The 15,070-nt window shown below is 36.4% G+C and overlaps 1 protein-coding gene across 2 annotated transcripts in view; it reads right to left on the bottom strand.

Moving 5' to 3' along the window:
* Positions 1–1,386: 1,386 nt before the first annotated feature.
* DPP10 (dipeptidyl peptidase like 10) overlaps positions 1,387–15,070 on the bottom strand; it is a 563,994-nt gene continuing 550,310 nt past the window's right edge. For both annotated transcript variants that reach the window (XM_057424792.1, XM_057424790.1), the window contains exons 20-26: positions 11,510–11,704; positions 9,949–10,003; positions 8,008–8,107; positions 7,157–7,215; positions 6,999–7,071; positions 5,579–5,652; positions 1,387–4,073 (exon numbers count right to left, since the gene is read on the bottom strand). In XM_057424792.1, the coding sequence (XP_057280775.1) occupies positions 3,936–4,073; positions 5,579–5,652; positions 6,999–7,071; positions 7,157–7,215; positions 8,008–8,107; positions 9,949–10,003; positions 11,510–11,704 (694 nt within the window). In that variant the 3' untranslated portion in view covers positions 1,387–3,935. The remainder of the gene's footprint in view (positions 4,074–5,578; positions 5,653–6,998; positions 7,072–7,156; positions 7,216–8,007; positions 8,108–9,948; positions 10,004–11,509; positions 11,705–15,070) is intronic.

Here is a 15,070-nt window from a genome sequence, read left to right as displayed (position 1 = left end):
AGGCTCCTCCTTGAATTTCACATATGAAATGCAACAGATAGATAGATAGGAGTTTAGCTAAATTCTTTCTTTTCAAGGCTCCAGGCACCTCAGAAGTTGTGACTCTCCTTAGCCACATCCCAGGAGCTCTCCATTCTCTGAAGCACTCTTGAAATCATTCAAAGGAAAAAGGGATCTTAAAGGTACTGAAAGATGTTTTGCAGAAGATGCATTGGTAATCAATACCAGTGAGCTTCTTCCTTCCCCAGAGGCAACCGACTTGACAGCAGGAGTTACTTGTAGTAAATATAAAATGCTAGGACCACCACACCTTGCCTATGTGTTTTTAGGCTGTGCAAAAGAAACTGGTATTCAGTCTCTTTGGGGAAGTCTTCCTCTTGCTGCAATATCTTCAGTAACATCTAATAAACATCTAAAAAGAGGGATACTAGCTTACACCTTGTATCCTCTGCATTTTATTAAAAGGAACACTCAATGTTCCCAGGTTTCCATGGAAAATCTTTGGCTTCAGATCAAATACAAGCTCTTCTGTCTTAAAAGCATAATTTCTCAACTAAATGAATTTAACTGACTCCATACTCAAAATAAGTGCCAGAGCTGAGAGAACAGAGGCTACCATCTTCATTTTCAGACACGGGTAGATCTACATATGCCAGAAACATAGGAACAATGAACAGTTGGTTATAGCAAATCTTAGCAGACGTTGATCAAACCAGGTCATAAGTAATTCTGTCTTCACTGCAAAAAGATTGAAAAAATGAATTTAAAAATAATCAGCCTTTCTTTGTACTCAGCAGTCTGGAAAAAGACTTCCAACTGACAAGCTGTTACTCCAGATTTTGTAATATAGTTTCAATATCACCTACAGGTTTCATGGATTTTTCAAGTCCTTATAGCAGAAAAAGAAGAGAGGAAATCTAGAAGGTAGAGATAAGCTCTAGCAAGCAGTAAACAGATATGCCGATGCCCTAGGTTTCCATAAATTAATAGGTCTAGTCTAGTAAATTAAATATTTTAATGACAGCTGAATCAAACACTAATTTTTCAGACCTATAATGCTGTGCTTAACAGTGCTTAACAATGGATAAACTATAAAACCCCTACACTCTTCATGCCGTTTCTGTGCAGTGTGTACTAATTCTTGATCAATGCTACAGATCACAGACTAATTAATGAGTGATTGCCATTAGTTATGCATGTAGAATGATAGATAACAATATTAAGTTGTGCTGTAAATGGAAGAAATATCTGAACATGTTAGAAAAGTAGAGAGAACCCTTGAACCAAATTCTTTAGTCTAACCAGAATCAGTGACTGCATCTGTAATATCTGAACTGAATGAATATGTAAAAATTTCAGTAAAACAACTTAATCTGGGTCTGATGATCACCTTTGTATACACATTTATATAAAAATACCTGTATTTGTAGCACAGTGTGAGAAATATTAAAAACATTAAAAGCATATCACATTTCCACACAGATAACCCACATTTCAGATAACACTTTTTAAACATACTGGTCCTGGCAAAAAGCATTCTTATAGAAACCATGTCCTCATGCTACCTTCATATTCAGATAAACTGATCAAAATTGTAGGTGGAGGTGGGATGCTGTGGTAGAAAGAGTAGGGAACAGGGGATTGAAACAGAGAGATAATGGGGAAAGGAGGAGACAGGTTGTGGGTTCCACAGATCTAGGATAACGTACTTCCTGAGCACATGCGTAATCCTATTGGTGAGACACAAGAGTTGTTTGTTTTCTTTTGCAGGTAACTTAAAGCTATATATGTATGAAGAGTAGTAAATATAAGGACGTAGACACTATCTTGCAGAGAAAAGGACAGTGCATATTGAGAAGAATTAGCCTTTTCATGTCAATGTGTGCACACAGCTTGTGGTTTTAAAATCACAATCTAGAAGTCCCAGTCACTATAAGACTTTAAAATGTTGCTCCTCTACATAAAACAGGATTTTCAAAACCTTCCCTGAATTCTTCTCTTACATTTTTGTTGTTTTGTATGGTGTTATTGTAGTGCATCTAACAGCCTCCGTACATACATAAAGTACCTATACTATATATTTACTCTACACCAACTATGAATACCACAAAGCAAAGCCATACTTTGTGGTGACACTGGGACCCAAACAAGATATCATTGCACATTAAAATTGTATTAAAATAATTGAAAAAATAGTTAAACATTGCTAATAAAACAAGATAAATACTAAACATTAAGAGACAGAGACTTTTGAGTGTTCCATAAAACCACACCTTTCAGACAAATTAATTATTTGCATCATAAAAAATGCTAACTGTGAAATAAAATATTCCAAAAGAGTAATGAGTAAAAAGCTTCAGGTAATTTTTGATTATATTAAAACCAATTCCCATTTTTCATAAAATATGCAGAACTTTACATCTTAAATAGTATAGTTACCTTCAAAAAATTACTTTTTTTTTTAATCTTGCAAGAAATGAAACCTTAACTGGGTAGGAAAGTATTTAGAATATATCCAGAAAGAAGAAAACCTACAGCTATTCTCACATAAGTGGCACAGCATATTTCACGTACCTTCAGGAAGATACCTTAAATTAAGTCAACACTGTACTTCATATCACTGATCAGAGTTAACACTCTGCAAACACAAACTGGCTGCCTTGTTTATTTCATAGTTTCAATTTCTATTGCCGTAATTCACCTCTGAATAAATAATAGAATTTATCTTGTCAGGAGCTTCCGTTGCCTTGAATGAAAAACATTTCATTTCTTTGTGATGCTGTTAAAGCTAAATCCTGCTGCAAGCGACTTAATGAGCAGCTCTGGAATAAAAACTACTGGGTGTGTTCCAGCTACATGGCCACCTTGATGAACATTAGAATTACATCTGAAACCAGAAGGAAGAAAAGGAAAACGCACTATACAAAATATGTCTTCATTTGAGGAGTGAAGTTACTACTTAGTGGCATTGTACACTGTTAATAAATTTTCTTTATCTGAAACTATAATTTAATATTTATGTATCTAATTTCCATCTGACAAAGTAGCATATTCTAAAATTAGAGTGCAACCAGAAAACTATTAACTACTATAAACAATACCAAAACACAACTCAAACATATTTTAAGGAAACAATAGATACATTTTGGCCTGGGGAAATATTTCCATTGCAGATACTGTTTTAAATACAGCTGTTATTTATGTCTTGAAAAAAATTCTTCAAGCTCAAAAAGATTTTCTGCTTAGCGAGTCCTGGGAATATACATAAAGACCAAGAGCACACTACCAGAAAGTCCCTTATTGGTTACTAGAAGGTACAGTAATAACAGTAAATGCTGAAATTGGGGGAAAAAATCATTTTCAGTATCAATGTTATATGATGCGTTAGACAATATATCCCCTTTGAGAAGAAACTAGAGAAAATATCGTGCCCTTTATTATCTCTGTGGTTTCTCACGTGTAATAGACAGCAAAAAAATTGCACTTATTTTAACATTACAGTAGTGTTAGATTGCAGCTCACCTTTTAAAATATTAGTGGCCATAACACTTATGATAGGTTGTGCATTATGCAAAGATGAATAAAGATGTGCATTTAAATTAAAAAACAAGCAAACACTTACAGAACCAACAGTGAGGCTTAACATAACAAACATGCACTAACCCTACACTTATGCAAAACTAAGTTCTTCCAGGAAACTGTAACCAACTGTTGACCTTCCACAAAGGTAAAGGTTTCGTCCCTTGGTAATATGTTTGGACTTTTTAGTTGAATTTCAGTTTATTAGCTCATTGTCTGTAAATGTGCTGTTCCACTGTGATATCCTTTAGCTGCCCTTGAGCTTTTCCAGAATCTGCAGTCTTACAGTCACTTTTATTTAAGGTTTTATTGAGCTGAAAAGTAAGTCCCCTTCAGTACTACACAAATAGGCTTCCTTATTCATCCTCTTCAGGTTCCTGTGGTAAAATTGGTGTCTCCTCCTTTAAGCAAGCACTAAAAAACCCAAGGATTGTGCTGTAAAGGTGATATTTGCTTTTCTCAGAAGCAACATTATGACCTTCATCCGGGTAGATCTAGCAGAGGAGAAAGGAAAAAAGTAAATAGTTTTTAAAAGGCTTTTCAAATATTTAGGGCTCTAATTTTTTTTCTATTTTCTTTCTGGGATCTTCAAAATGCTTTAGATGGCACCAGGATGATAACATTAGTTTTATGGCATCAAGGGAAGCTAATAAAACTCTAAGTAAAGCTCATTCTCTTGGAATTCGAACTTACATAAAACAACCATTGCAGTGGGATCTGCAGAAGAGAAAAAATTTATATTCTCAGTCATTGTGCTTACAACAGTTTACTTAGTTGGCATTTTCAATAGTGTTGAGGCATCCAAATCCCATTAATGTCAATAAGGATTAATTACCTGATGCTTTTAGGAACCTCTCAGTAACTGAGCTTCTAAATGTTCAGTGAAAAACCTTTTTATACATATTTTTAACTATTTACCTATCTTATATAAAGCCCATCATCTCTCTCTCCTAGAGTGGAGATGGGCATTTTAATCAAATCAAATCCCACTAGAAATTTCTCCCAAGTGAGGCTGAACAAAAATTTGCAGGCTGAATGAAGAAATCCAGGCCACAAGGTTTAGGACCAGAGAATTGCAGTGGCCTGAGGCAAAAAGTTTCAATTGCTTCCTCAAACTCTCGATAAGTTGCATGAGAAGGGTTCAACAGTGCTGCTTTGAGACCCCTGTCTTTCCTGATTCTTCCTCTCTCCACAGGCCTTCACATCACCTCAGCTGAACTCACAGGAATAGCTGGAACAGATCCTACCCCACTCAGACTTTACACATAAAGTCCTTTTCCCTTTATAAGTGACGCTAATCACCTTGTTGCCACGTCCTCCCTGATGTAAACTCACACACTTCAGTGGAAACTACAGTTCACTAAGGTTCAGTAAGGTCAAGGATTGCAATGGGTAACATCTGAGATATTTGAAGGAGTGACCCGAACCCACATAATTTAATATTCAAGAAGGCTTAATGCAATCAGAGCCCCTGACCAGTAACATCCATGTATGCTGTGGTGGGTCTCATGCATGTCTGTATATCAGCAGCATGCCCTGCCCTCTCCCCAGCCTGTCTCTTACAGCATCCTCATCCTCTGCATAGCTAGAGAGAGAGAGAGATCAGCACTCTTCCCTTTTAGCTGCCTTTTAATGTTTTTTGATGTTGAAACTAAGGGGAAATTAGTTTCATATGAGGCAATACTTTTTTAGGCAAAAAGGGACTGAAGTAGTGATTTCCATATTACAAGAAGTGCATGTGGACTCTAAAGCACTTTATACAGCATTGTAGGATAAACAGGTGGGAAAAAGACAAGAGAGAGGAGAACGAGCCAAAAGAATGACAAGAAGATACAGCTCTTGATGGAAAGTAAGGAAAATGGTATTAAACAGAGTTTTAACTGTAAACTGAAGTTATACTGGTTGCATTGTGGTAGAGATGCTTCTTCCCAGGGAAGAAAAGGCAATATGAGGCTAAATGCTGACCTCTGTTTATAGGAAATGTCACAGCTGCACATACCTGCATAGTGTAATTAAGTCCAGCTTTTATTAGATGTTTAATTAGTTCTGCTGAATGCTGGAAGTGGACTTTAGCTGCAAGATAACAACATTTGGATAGTATTAGAAAAAGACAGGCTAATATGAAATAGTTATTTCTGTTAAACAGCTTTCACTGAAAACATTTCCAACCTCTGTAATTACTGGATCTGAAGCTGACTGTCTTTTTGGTCAGGACTGCACAGTCCCACCGGTTACAGCAATGCAGGGTGTAACAGTGGAGGTTTTGGGGAAGGAGCTGTAAACCCCAAGGGAAGCCATGCCTTCCAGGCATTCTGTGAGGACTCCTCTCTACCCTTGATTTACACATACTGTGAGAGTTTAGAGGTGTGTAAAACCATTCTGTTTGAACATCATGACAGTTTATAACTGTGTTAAAGGAAAGCACATTGGATTTTCTACTGTTTGATCAGTATTGTTAAAGCCCACCATTCTTTAGGCAATGGACTTTCTGCCTGCAACATAGCAAAAACTTAATCTTTGTGAGTTAAAAACAGACAACTTTATTACCATGTCCTAATGCTGGAAAGCTCAGGCTGCAAGTGGGCTGGGTGTTGTCACTAGGTGTGACATTAAGCAAGGGCAGCAAGCAATCAGAGTCCTTGTCCTGAACACACTGCATTGCTTAGACATCAGACTCGTAATTTCATCTATTGCTGAGTTCAGAGGAGTAGAATTTGCTGCTGCCTTTTACGATCATCAAAGTCTGAGACTCTCATGTCTCTTTAGTCACCCAGTATATCTTCTCTGTCCCTCCCTTTCTCCCTGCACCAAAGCTTGCGCTTTAGACCTACATCAGTTAAGAAAGTTCAGAAAAATATACCACAGTCAAATTTAAATCTATAATTACAAATTATCTCAAGTGACACGTTATGATTCTGTTTAAAGTGCTAGAACTTTGTTTTACTCATTTTTTGCTTTAAACTGCTGATAAAAGTATAGGTGCTATTAAAAAGTTCCTTTTGTGTCAGCTTCAGATGCTTTGGCATTATTGATTTATTGGATGAAAAGTTTAACTTCCCACTTGGTGCCGTACTTTACCAAGCATCTTGGTAATTCCTTCTTCAGTTGCAGAATCTCTATGAGTTTCAAATACCATTAAAAATGTATGTTGTTCTATTAGTAATTCATATAATACCTTTTACTAGGGTATGATAGTTCCCAAGTTTTAAACAAATTAGAATATACAGCACGGGTAGAAAGACTCACCAAAGAAAAGTGTCATCAGTTTAGTGTTAGAAGTGACAACAGAAATAAAAAATCCTACTGGAGAGTTAATGAAACCTAAAAATGTAGTTGCTAAGTGTGTGCCTAACCAGCCTTTGAATGCCTGCCCATTAGAACCTCTGACTCCAAATGTAATTTCATCTGTAAATACTTACCATCAGCTGTCCCATGAACTATTAGCAAATTTGCTTCTTTTAAACCATGAAGATTGTGTAATACACTGGATGCCTAGTAAACAAACACACACAGTGTAACTGAATTGCATTTTAAGAGTAAATCGGTAATTTTAAGTTACTTGTATATGCTAAGTTACCTGATAGGTATTTTCCTCTTTTGATGGAATACCAAGGTATCTTTCTGAAAAAGCTGATGCTGTGAAAGTAAAAAAAAACAACTTGTGAATTTATCAAAATTGCTTCAATTTTAAAACTCATAAATTCTGACCTAGAGTCAGAAGCTCTTTAAGCCATGAAGTCAACAAAGAGATGTTAATTTAAAACTAGAACGTGCTATTTAAATGTATCACTTCACTTAACATCATATTTAACTAGTTAAAAAACCCCAAACAAAAACCAAACAACAAAAAAAAATACCAAACCCCCTCAAAACAGAAACCCCAAGCCCTGAAAAACAGAAATCCCCCAAACCCCCAAAGAAACATAAACAACAAAATCAAAAGACTAACAGACCATTCAAATAACCTGGTCTAATTTCCTGTGTATCACAGTCCACAGTCCTTGGCCTGTGACCAAAACTTCATATGCAGAATAAAATATCCTGTGAGTGAATGACAACATGATTGATATTGTAAGGAATTCACCACTAACCTTCAAAGACTCATTCTTAATATAAGGAAGTCTTGATTTAGGCTGATCTACCTAAAGGATTCTTAGGAAATGGGGTACCTGACTGAATTCCAGTAGGAAATGGGAAACACAATTCCTTTGCAAAAATCAGTGGTTTTAATAACCCTGTAACTGTTGCGTGTTTTGGTAAACTATGTCAGTGCTAGCTCTGCCCTTTCATTCAAAGAAGAGAATGAGATAGGTGAAATATAGTTGATATTGTTACATTACCTGCCCTTAGTTAAAATGAGTACTACATCCATAAATAAAAGATATTTTGAATAGACTATCATGCAGGTGTAGAGCAGGGAATACTCACCATACAACTTCATATCTGTAACTGGTGCCACCACAGCTCCACACTTGAAGAGTCGTTCACTGGATTTCAGGATCATTGATGTAATGTAGCCACCGTATCCCTAATAATGGAAATTATCTTGAGATTTTTGTTTCATTTCTTTTGAGCAACAATAAAGTTAAAGGCCACTGCACTAACCTTATGGGATTGTTTTACAGTATGCATTTATATCTGCAAGAATTGCTTTTAAAGGAAATGTAAACCTATAATTAAGAGTAAATAAAGATCTCATTAGACCTGGTCATAATCTTTAAACTATGCAATTAAAAATGAGTATATTTCAGTTTAAGCTCTAGAATTCCATCATGGCAGAGTAGCCTATAGTTAGTAAAAGATTTCAAAATCAGAAAAAAACCCAACCCCAAAACAAAAGAAGATGCTAAAAGAAAACAGAATAAGAGCTGGATTTTCAAGGGACTGTAAGGAACTGAGTTATTCCTTTCCCATAGAAATTCCAGCCCAGAAGGCCAAGAGCTGCCCAGAATTGTCAATGTGCAGCAGATTTCACCTAAGAAAGGCTTTCTGAGTTGACGCTGGTAACTTATATAATTCAAAGAGTTTAGGAGAATAGCAGCTTTCCTCTGCCTCTGGGTTCTCTACTTTTGCTTCTGTTTAATATTCTCTTTGTGTCTTTCCCAGGAGCTCCACAGCACAATTTTAATCCTAGGACAGCTATTGCCAGGTTATTTATTATTTATGCCATATATTCATTAAGAGCTTAGTTTACTTCTCCTGGGAATTTCTTTCCTTTGTGCTTGTGCCCTTGCTTCCAGCCAGGCTTTCCAGGTCAAAAACATTACACAGCGAGATCACATTTTTAGAAGCACTTTGCAATGACAATGAAGGAAATATTTCTTATGTCCTGATGCAAGGTGCCTCACTCATCATCTGGATTTCTGTGGTTACAACCCAATTGTCATTGTTTTCAAGAAGCTGTTTGGCTGTAAAGTTGCAACCAATTTTAAAGCTCTCTTTCTACTCCCATGAATAAAAATGCAAACTACATGGAAACAGAGTTTGCTGTTTAACAGTTCAAAAAGGCCCTCAGATGGTGCATCACTTGGGCTTGTACCCCCACAGAGATGAGCAAGGTGGCATTGGCAGATTGCCCTTCTGGACAGTCTTGTTGCTCTTGTGCCTAGTTTACATTACTGATGGTGACAAGAATTTTATTTCTGTGTATGTCTAAAACCTCTTAAAGAGCTCCCTGACAGTGTGCGTGTGTCCAACTTTATGAGATCAGCATTAAGCAATTCCAAGTTACCATATTTTCAAGCAAAGTGCATATTCCATTCCCATTAGTAAGCCAAATTTAATGCATAGAATGAAAAAAAAAAAAAAAGATTTTTTCTATCACATTGTACATAGTAAAAAGGAAATGAGTTTTAAAGAAAATTTTCAATCGACTCTTAAGCAGAGTGGAGGAAATAATTAACCCTAGGGAGCTTTTAAATAAATTGGTTTTCTTTTCTAACTTTAAAACTGAATTTTAAATTTGATGAATTTTTCTTTCACAGTAGGAAACAACCCTGAGAGGTTAACTTGGAAAGGGTAAATTTCCCTGAATTTAAAGCTTATCAAATTTCCCAGTTTTTGCTCTTTGCTTTCGCACATTTTCACGTCTCATTCCTCAGTCTCCATCTTCTAAGGAATGCAGATGTGTTTTCAACAAATACTTTCTCTTTGAAACACAAATACTGTGGTACCATAAAACTGACCTGATTGATCTCAAATACCCAGTCTGAGAAAAAAATAATATACAGAACATGCAGTAAATTATGGAAGGTTTTTTCCTCTTTTAATAACTAAAATTGTCTTAGGAAAATAGGTAAATATATTTATGAACTGATAACACTTTCTTAATGAATCACGATGATACATCCTACTATTTTTGCACATTACCTTTCCAAATACACTCAGTCTCTTAGGATCAACAAAGGGCTGTTTCAATAGCCATCTGAAAGGAAAAAAAGGTTTTTTTTACATTGGCAAAATGGTGAATTTTACTTGAGTCTAGTACATAAGGAACTGTCATACATGTAGATCAGGCAGAAGGACAAAGTACATCCATAAAAGTATTAATGTGATTTGCTTTCTAATTCCTTCTCTATATGGCAAAAGGTTGCTGCTGAGCTCAACTTACCTAATTTGGATATCTGAATTTGAACATCTCATCTAAATTGCCTATTAAGATCTGCTTTTCAGTGCAAGAAGAGATGAGAAACACTCTCTTCCCACCCATCCTGGAAATCTCTCTCAGTCTGGGGAGAATCACCCTCCAGAAATGCCAGGATTTCCCACCAACTAGAGCTTAAATGAGCGGCTTTGACCAGGTGCCTAGTTTTTCGACAGCTAAAGGAAAGTAGGATGAATGAAACTTCCTGAATGTAGATAAAATTTCAAATAATGAATTGTCTCAAGGCAATTAATTGGTAATTGTGAATTTTATACAGAAAAGACAGAATAATCTGAGGGCAAAATCCAGCTGCTTTTGAGGAGATAATACAAGCTGCAGTCTCAACCAAGGCCACCCTCTGCTGTTCCCATGCATTGTATCCAAAAGGAAGCCAGATGTAATTTAGCCTAAAACATCTTAGTATGAGTGGAGAGCTCAGCTCTCAGAGCACAATGCATGGTCTGCTTCCAATGGCCCTTTCCCAAAGGTTACCTGGAATTGCCATGCTCAACACAGCCCATTCCTGACAGACATGAACACTAGGAGCTCTTCTGCCTAGCTATATCATGTCAGAGAAAGTTGCCTACTTGTGCAATGGCCCTTTCAAAAGAAGAAAAAAAAAATAAATCTGTCTTAAAATCTGTATTTCCTTGAGAATCCCTAGAAAAAGTCCATCCAGACCTCGACACCAGCCATCTTGACATGTGTACCCTGAGTAAAGAGTGTTGTCAAATCCATGTGTGATTACCCCACAGACAGAAATGTCTCTTTTCTGCAGCTGATGGATTTATATTGGTCTGAGAACGATAATGCAATAAGAAATAACAGTCCATTTGCCCAAATTTTGCCCTTATTTGCACCATTATAACTCCATTTGCTTTGTATGATCACTCCAGAACTCTGTGGTGGAAATGAGAGCAGTATCCTATTGTACAGGCCTAAAATATTGCAACACAAATACAGTTAAACTTCAATATGTGCACTACAAGACATTTTCCTCAGAAACATAGACAAATACGAATTAGCTCAAATGCAATATTTAGATTGCACAGGGAAAGTCAGCTTTATCAAAAGAGAACCAGCAACACCAAAATCAAGCACCTTTTTGATCTTTTATTTGCTGTTTGTAATTAAAAGATTACTGTTTCAAAATTTGCAACTGCATTAAAAATAAACATTATCAGTATTTGCTATGCAGAGAAAACATTCTGGGCAGTTTCAGTTAAATATGCTCATTCATCAGGGTGGAAGCAGGGTAAAAGAGAAGAAAAGTTTGCACATACGTACTCTACAGCTGCTATTTGGTCCTTCACTTCCACTGATCCTAAGCATCGGTGGACCTCCTGCAGAATCTTAAGACCTTGAAATCCACTCCCTCTGCCATCAAATCGAGCTATGATGACATTATCGGAGTTGACAAGCACTGAGTCCCAGTCAATGTGAAACTTATCTGTAACCAACTGGCTTCCTGGAGCTTCATCACTGCAAATACCAACACACCAGACACAAACAAGGACTATTGACAATGTGATGCACTTTGCCGTTCTCTGATATTTTATTTAACCTAGATGGCAGAGTTCAGTCGGTTATGCAATTCTGTTGAACTATTATCACTTCCATTGATACCATCACATTAGCTACTGATGCTATCCCTGCAGCAGCAGTAAGCAAAACAATTTCTCTGTCTTTATAACCACTGTGTTGTAGTATCACCAATACCTGAATATACTTTATGGAAAGAAATAGAAAACCAAAACACATAGCACTGCTTGTGGGTTAATAAAGTGAAAAAAAAAAACCTCCGAACTAGCTTCTCAGTTCTAAGAAGCTCATGTAGAATTTGTTAAGTCTCACTAAACAGGAAAAAAAGGAAAAGTCATTCAATACCCTGATTATAATTTTATAGGATGCATAATGCTATTAAGACAGATGTCATTTTAGGAAAAAAAAAATAATTGTGTTATTGAATGGATATTTTGAAATGGAGTACAAAGAAGAGTAAAGTACACACTGGAAAAAAATATATTTTCTTCATTCAAATTCATAGCAAGAAATGGATGCAGACAGGAGGGGTAAATTTATTTTATGACTTAAAAAAAAAAAGTGTTTTACAGCAGAAAAGGTGGAATAAAATGGGAAAATGCAGTTTCTAGAGGAACAATAAGATTTTCCATTGAATCCAAATATACTACTTTCTTTGCAAAGAAAATAAAGTGTCAGTTTTAAAAGGGAAGATTGTCATTATTTCCCCCCCAAGATAAACACAGAATAAGCAAGCAGGCTACCATGAAGTTGTACAAAATGCAAAATACTTCTATGCAGGCTGCATCTGCCAGTTGAATGCAAATTAAAATGTAAAAGTGTCTGTGCTGGCTGTATGGAAATGAGACTGGACTGTCTGTGGGAATATCCTGTCTACGGTGAAAGAAAGATGAAGACAGAAATTATTATTTTGCCAAAGAGGCTCATATAAACCAGGGGGTGGAGGGGGTGGGGGGGCAGGTAGGAAAGAGAAATAAAAAACTCCAACAATAAGTACAGTCTTACCTGTACAATAGTGTGCTGATTCAGTATCTGGTTTTGGCTGTGGATAACACAGATCATCTTCAAGGTAACCACTCAATTAACAAGTGTATGATGAATACATAAGTTCTCTAATTCAGTTAGAACTACCTACATAATTGCTATATCATGCACTGAAATCAGGATTACTTGTTTATAGATTCAGGCACAACATGTTATGCTTGATTTATCATTATCTTGTGCATCAAGTTAATACTTTGCTTTCTAAAAAAGAAAGGAAAGGCAATGTTTTTGTTTGCTTAACCAATTCAGTTGTGATTATGCTAACTGCTAACAATGCAGAGCAATGAATTTGGAGATACTGGCTGTCAAGTATGCTCTGCAGAAAACACACATTTCAGAAGCATGTTATTATTATCCACAGTAAGAGCAGGACAGATTAATTCTTTCAATTTCTGCTTATTGTACAGAGCGAGGTTTTCAGAAGCATCTACATTGACATAGATGTTTTTCACAGAGCTTTTACCACTACTTCCAACAGCCTCAGACCAGCAGTAATTATTTTTTAAGTTCTTCCATATTTCTGCAATAAGATAATATGTCAGAAATATCCTTGTTTAGCTAGGTATCTTTCCAATAGTGTAATGCACCCCACATAAGTCAAAATATGTGTCAGCCTGCTTTCCTCCCACCTAATATAAGAACAAAACAATTATATTGTTCGCATTTGTTTTATGCATGTTATATATATAGGTTATATATATATATATACTTGTGTGTGTGGCTATACATGTTATATATCTAGACATTTGGGAATAAGGGAAGAACCATTACATTTGCAAGCATTTCTCTATACCAGAAAATGCTTAAAACCAAAAGAGGTTTCAAATAAAAGATGTTGCCCGCAGATAATTTCTCCTATTAGAATGGAAAAATAGAATCTCAGCAAGATTCTCAGTGGGCGAGAACTGATAGTGATGTTTTCTCAAGCTCCTTCTCAGAGGGCATAGCTGGGCTACTTTTAGGCTCAGACTTTAAACACTATATGTTTTTCACTGCTGCTTGATGGGTGGTTTGACATATTGCTTTTGGAAGCAATTTTCCAGTGGCTAATTTATTTCAAGAATGTCCATATAAGTAGTCTGTGACAGGCATTAAAAGTAATTTTCAAAAATTCCCATTACCATCAAAAGGTGTCTTTACTCTTCAGTTGCTATTATAAAATGATACTGATTATATGAGGTATGCTTCTGTCCTTTACAGACAGACAGTATATATTATATTCACCATTTTAGCCCCATTTTTAACCTTTTAAATAGGGCTTCTGCAAGGTATTAATCCTTTATGCAAGTCTGAACATCATCCTGAGGGCTCTGTAACAAAGCAAGTTTGTTACTACAGTGCAAACACAGATGCAGAGCCTGATTTGTGAAATTTGTCCTGGGATTACAGCTACCTCAAAGGTCAGTTTTTGCTTTATGCTCCTCACTACTTACAGCCTAATTATAATTAGCTACTGTTCAGCAGTACTCTTTTCACAGAATTATTTTTTGACCCCCACCAGTAAGCCTGGTAGCTTACAGGCTTTACAGGCTCTTCAACATCCCTTGAAGGCTCCTTAAGGAGCATCTTCTCCAGAGTCAAAGAAGAGCAGAATGATTCAGATAAAGACTATGCCTAATTTTCCCTGATTATATTTTTTTTTCTTGTGACAGCACTTAAACTTTCCTTTTTTAGTTTTGATCCTGACTTTCAACGTTCAGAGCTGCCTTGTGCCTAGCGTCTTTGACAGTGACTACACTTGGAGTCCACCATGGCAGACATACTGCTGAAGTTCACCACTGAGGTACCGTTTAAACAGGCAGAAGCCATCAATAATATACCAATATCATTGACATTCGTGCATACTTTGTATGCCTCTTGTAAGGCATACAAATATGTCTCAGACCATCTGGAAAAAGGGGCAGCTCATTGCAAGCTCATATATTGTTGAAAAGAGAAGAACCTGATCTTTCAGATTCTATAATCAAAAGCTTAAACTGAAGTCTCTATCCATGACTTGAGTTACAGCATACAGGAAATAATATAGTTTTACCAGAGAGGCTGTGGTTGCTCTACTCTGAGCAATACTCCTCTGCCACTCTGCTATCATGACTGCAGCGAAATTTGTTCCAGGTTTTGTACCACTGAAAACCTAAGATTTTAAACAGGAATTTCAGAAGTTACAGGACTGACCAAGCAGGGTAGGTAGGAAGCTAATTTTGAAAGATATGGCAAGTAATTGCCATCATTACTGTTTAATTTCCAGTACATCTCTATTTCTTC

The sequence above is a fragment of the Pezoporus wallicus genome, unplaced genomic scaffold, assembly GCF_028554395.1.
Source record: "Pezoporus wallicus isolate ANWC-B61680 ecotype Strahan unplaced genomic scaffold, APGP_CSIRO_Pwel_v1 contig_8394, whole genome shotgun sequence".
In the NCBI taxonomy this organism is placed as follows: domain Eukaryota; kingdom Metazoa; phylum Chordata; class Aves; order Psittaciformes; family Psittacidae; genus Pezoporus; species Pezoporus wallicus.
This window is presented reverse-complemented; position numbering and strand designations above follow the sequence as displayed.